At 43.8% G+C, this 5388-nt stretch overlaps 1 protein-coding gene across 2 annotated transcripts in view; it reads right to left on the bottom strand.

Annotated features, from left to right (window-relative positions):
- Window positions 1-4397, bottom strand: part of LOC106532476 (transient receptor potential cation channel subfamily M member 1-like) — a gene marked incomplete at its 5' end in the record, with an annotated part of 36455 nt that extends 32058 nt beyond the window's left edge. For both annotated transcript variants that reach the window (XM_014028529.1, XM_014028530.1), the window contains 5 exon segments: window positions 729-900; window positions 2039-2163; window positions 3084-3297; window positions 3373-3565; window positions 4321-4397. In XM_014028529.1, coding sequence (XP_013883983.1) covers window positions 729-900; window positions 2039-2163; window positions 3084-3297; window positions 3373-3565; window positions 4321-4397 — 781 coding nt within the window.
- Between the last annotated feature and the right edge of the window lie 991 nt (window positions 4398-5388).

Below are 5388 nucleotides of genomic sequence, written 5' to 3'. Positions count from 1 at the left end.
ACCGGGATTTGAACCGGTGACCTTCTTGCTGAGAGGCATCAGCTCTACCAACTGAGCCACCATACCTAAAATTAACCATTTTTAGAAAATGTCGAAAATTCACGTCAACTACGTGTTCCTAAGCCTAAAATTACCTAATATTCGCTGTAGACATCCTATCTCTGACTCCAGTACCCAAACATAACCATTTATCCTGATCCCTCATATTAACCTCAGACCCCCGACCCAAAGACCCCTGGTGGTGCAACCCAGAAAAGTCGCGGGCAGCAAAGACTGACGCGAGGGGGTTACCCGACGCGTCAAAATAAGACGCAGAGGGAACCTTGGAAAAGCGTCAACATGTTGACGAGTCAGGAGTGAGAAAGTGCTAGGATACTTGCATACTACTTTTTGCTGAGGGTAGTTCAGATGGTTTGGATGGTTCAGGCATTTGTTTGTTAAGTATTTTGTGATGTTTGAATGTTTTTCTTTGATGGGTTGRGGTTGTTGTCTGGTTCTCCTGGTTCCTTGGGGCACTGAAGTGAGAGGTGACGGCTGAGCCTCCCTTTGCTGTCCCTGCCTTACAGACAGCTCCAGGCATAGGATGACAAAGGGAAACCCACAGGTCACATGATTGGTCACATGATTGGTCACATGACTGGTCACATGAGTTGATGAGCCTCAGGCATGAAAGGGGGTTTGAGTGGTCCTAACATCAGCTGGTGGTTTGGTTACGCCACATGACTCACGTGTGTTGATCTTCTGAAGAGAGATGTGTTTCTCCAGTTGCCGGCGGAGGCGGACCTCAGCTCCGTACTTGCCGGTGGTCCCGTTGTCAGACAGAATGAAGTGGGAGTGGCTACTGTTCAGGACTGCTAGCTTACTGAGCGGGTTGGACATGGTCTGGTAAGGACGGGTCACCTGAAAAACAACAGTGTGATCAAACAAAGGTGAATTATCYTCATAGTTATTTGATAATGATTAATCAAAGACTCATTTACTTGTAAAAATACAAATTCCATCACATTTTCAGATGTTTTTGAGWATAGATTATTTTACTTTCTGAGTAATAACTTTATACACTGCCTGTCCACCTGGATGCAACTCAGGTCTATGTTGTGGGGTCTCTGCAGGTGGTCAGGTCCAGGTTCAGCTCAAAGAATGAGGTCGGCTGACTACCTGAATATACTGAATGACCACGTTATTCCATCAATGGATCCCTGATGGCACAGACATACTCCAAGATGACAATGCCAGGATTCATGAGGCTCTTTTGTGAAAGAGTGGTTCAGGGAACATGAGACATCATTTTCACACATGGACTGTCTCCACAGAGTCCACTGAGAGTCTTTGGGATGTTCTGGAGGAGGTCAGACTCTACCATCATCAATGAAAGATCTCAGTGAAACATCAATGCAACACTGGATGGAAATAAATCTGGTCACATTGCAGAAGATTATCCAAACGATGCCACAAAGAATGTGGGCCGTAATCAAAGATAAAGCTGGTCCAATGGAATATTAGAGTGTGACGTTTTTATTTGGCAATGACTTTTTTTGCTGTAGTTTGTAGACGGCAGGTGTAAAGGAAAATAGTCCACTCTTACAAAGAGCTTTTTTAACCTCTTCTGGTTCTGCAAAACACTTTACAGTGTTTCTCCTACACTCATACAGGGCTTTTTCTGTTGTATATTTTACACATTATATATACAACCCTTTTTATACCACACCTGTAAGAACACTGGGGACAGCAAAGGTTTTAGGTTGCTGCAGGGGCTCAGGTTGAACCTCCAAGCCTTCATTTGAAGGCTAACTTGCTGTCATTCAGTGGGTGTGTCCCAACTTAATGATTTCTGATCTTTTAGACTGTGCTAGGTCATGTACTGTTGACCCCCTGCAAATCATTTTATCACCAAAACACAAAAATACAGTACCTTCTACGTAGATGATGCTTTCTTATTTTTGGGAACTCTTTTCTGTATTTGATTTTGTTTCTTTCTAAAGAGTTTAGGTTTATACATTTTTAAAACCAGCCTGATTTGCTCTGTTATTTTYCTTACATCTGTCCCAATCAGATCCTCTTTGTTCTCGACAATCCCCCATGATGCAATGCCAATAGCACAGACTTTCCCTCTTGACTTGGATGAATGGTCTTTGAGAGCATCTCCAACATGACGGATAACTCCTAAAACACCAGAAAAGGAGACAGGATGAGAAATCTCAGTCTGGTTTGTGACTGGACTCCATGATAATCTGACAACATTCAGTGAGTCCGAGGAGACCATCCTGACCAGGATTTTACCAACATATAAGCACACACAGTTGTGGGCAGCGCTAACCCAAAAATTAGCTCCGCAATTTCTAAAGCGCTTATAAAAATATTTAGGTCTGCAACTTCAAAACCACTTATGCCGTAGAAAAACTAGCAGAAGCTAATTTCAAAGTGCAAGTTCAATTTGACACTTACTAGCTGACAATTCAAGTACAATATATACACAACACTGCCAACTTGTGGTATATGAACTCTTTTACAACTTAATCCTACAATCGCTGATTGCTGGGGATGTGATTTCCTGAAACAGAACTTTGGCTTCTGGTGTAAAAATTAAAAAGTTGTTGAGGATTGCTACTTCGGCTGCTTCTTTATCATTTTCTTTTGTTTGTTGTAGATTTTTCATTAAGGAAGCATCAGTAAAGTAATTTTAAAACTTTTTATTGGAAAACTGAAGTGATGCATTCTGGGTACATGACGGACTGACGGGAAACGAAAGCACGAGGGAACAGGAAACTAGTATCTTCCCTTCAAAATAAGAGCTTGGATCCTCAATTAGTGGATTTAGCTCTCTAGCGGACTGGTGCCCACCACTGCCTCAAACCTTTGCTTTTCAGCAGTTTCTTCACAACATTCACTAAAGCCACGCTCGTGTCACTAAAGACAAGACCCCAGAATAAATTCAGTTTAATTTGATTTAGAACAATACTTATACTTCTCTTACATATAGTTTCAGGAGACGTAATAAAACCCCAAAGTTTCAAAAGAGCTTTAAAATGTTTTTTGTTTGTTTTTAATATCAATCATAAATGTGAGGAGAGTGGGCGTGGCACCTGTACTGACTCCTCCCGTGAAGATCCAGGCTCCGGTGGTGACGGCGGCTTTGATCAGTCCCTTACCAAAGACCTGCTTCAGTTTGGGGGGCAGGTCAAAGTTCTGCAGGCCTCCGTGGACCGAGATGAGCAGCGTGGGGAGCTCCAGCTGCCACTCCTTCACCATCAGATGGAGCAGGGTGTCCGGCTTGGAGTCYTAGGAGACTCTGATGTACTGCAGCAGAAGACACGGGGGGACAGTGAGACGTTCTGTGTGAATGTCCCGATAGAACAAACTCCACTCTAGTACCATGGCCTTGTTGACGTGTCCACCACCCTGGAACTCCAGGACRCCGTAGGCATCGGTGGGGGATGTCTGGGTGTGTTTGAGGGCACTCCATCTCTCTGAGGGTAGGYCCTCCAACTGAACCAGTGGGGCCCCTTCCTCTTTGGCCCCTGCAGGGATGGCAGCATGCTGCGTCACCAGTTTACCACAACTGCACCTGATCAAACAACAAAGGGGATGGGGGTCACTCAATGTCAGTGTTGAAGTAACAAAAGTAGCTATATTTCAATCAAATTTACTAATAAAGACATGAAAACTGGTGAAGCAGCAGAGAGTTACTGACAACTCGATCTGGAACCCTGGTCCAACACTCTACCCATTGCCCTATTGGAAGGCCACAYTATATAACCGTTGGAGGGCGGMGTCTTTAGCGCTAACCATGTCATTTGCTCTAAGATTAACCTTAGTGGATTTAAGCCTCATATTAACCAGTTTTTTATGRCTCATYTTAACCAGCTGACAATCAGAAGCCATTCTATGGGACGGGGAACCTGCTAACCGGCACAGGCGGGACATTCTGAAGCCATTCTATGGGACTGATAACYCCTAATAACGTCCATTTCATGGATGATAACATCTGAAGTGGGTGGTTCCTGTTGAGCAGCTGGTTCTCCATACTTGAGTCTTGTTGGTTCAACTCTCCTGCTGCATTTGGTCAATATTATCCACAAGGCTAACTCCCCCACACAGAATGTAGTCTGTGTTCCTCCCTTTTATGAAAATAAGTGCAGACCGCAAACATTTCCATCCTCTTGGCTAAATCCACCACWTGTTCTTCCTGGTTCATTTCCWTCCCACCAAACGCAAACAAGCAGCACTAAGCAGCTGTCATTTTCAGCTCAAATGCTTCCTGCAGTGAAACTTGGTTCCCCTCTGAGCTGAAGCATGATCAGATGATGGTAGAGGGTTTACCTGCTGGCATCTTTGCTGGGAATAATCTGGATACATTCTCTCTTCAGGAAGGTTTTTTCGATCCACGCTCTGTGAAGCTGAAACACAAAACAAACATCAGGAAGCTGCACCTTTAGGTTAGTCACAAGTTTTAGGTCGCCCTTTAAACGATCGGTTTCAGCAAACAGTGTGTGAACAGAAACAAGTCCGATGTGCATCACTGTCGTCCTGAAACAACCTGCTACATGCAACATTTTGTTTTTCTGCCATGTGATGTGGCTGCACAGGAAGTGCTGCAGCTAACTGCTGCTGCTACTTGTGCCACAGAAGCATGTAAATAACTACAAGCAAAACCAACGGCCAKGTAAATGTTCATAAAACAGTGTTTAAATGATCGGCTGTTACATTTTAAAGACTGTTTCACAACGTCAACAATCCAAATTGCTCTTGGCCTGTTAGGACTAGCCTTTAGCTCATCAGTCCGGTCTAATTAAACTCCTTTTCTCCATTACAGATGTATCTACAACAGGTAACAGGTTAATTATATCCACATTAAGGAGTTTAGAAAGCTCTGTTCAGCAGAACTGAAACAGGAAACTCCAGCTGCTCCTGTTGAAGCAGATCTGACTAATTTCTGAGGATACAATTTTCCATTACTGCGCAGGACCTTTCTGCCCTCCTTAATCCTGCAGCTGCACAGAGAAGCACATGGATCTGCCCTTTCAATCTTTGTTTCCTGGGTTTTAAATCCACTGGCCTGCCTGTGTTTGTGTTGTGTTGTTGTGTTCTCCTGCACTCTGGGAAATTCCTGCACTCAGATGATGGAGGATTAATGTCTGAGCGTCCGATGAGCTGCAGTTTTATTGTCTTTGTTTTCCAGAGAATGATGATGCTCCATCATCCTCATCCTCACCTGCCTGATGCCAGGAGGCTGAAGCAGTGATGGTTCTTCAAAAAGAGCAACAAGGTGAACACAGGGCCTGCAGCTAACGAGTTAAACTGTTCAGACAGAGAGCTGATGTTTTCTGTCTGAACATTTAAATCAACACTGACTCAAATTTATTAGATTTCAAGCACTTTTACTATTAC

Source organism: Austrofundulus limnaeus, unplaced genomic scaffold (genome assembly GCF_001266775.1).
Source record: "Austrofundulus limnaeus strain Quisiro unplaced genomic scaffold, Austrofundulus_limnaeus-1.0 Scaffold776, whole genome shotgun sequence".
NCBI classification, from domain to species: domain Eukaryota; kingdom Metazoa; phylum Chordata; class Actinopteri; order Cyprinodontiformes; family Rivulidae; genus Austrofundulus; species Austrofundulus limnaeus.
The sequence above is the reverse complement of the archived record's forward strand: the minus strand, read 5'-3'. Positions and strand labels throughout refer to the sequence as shown.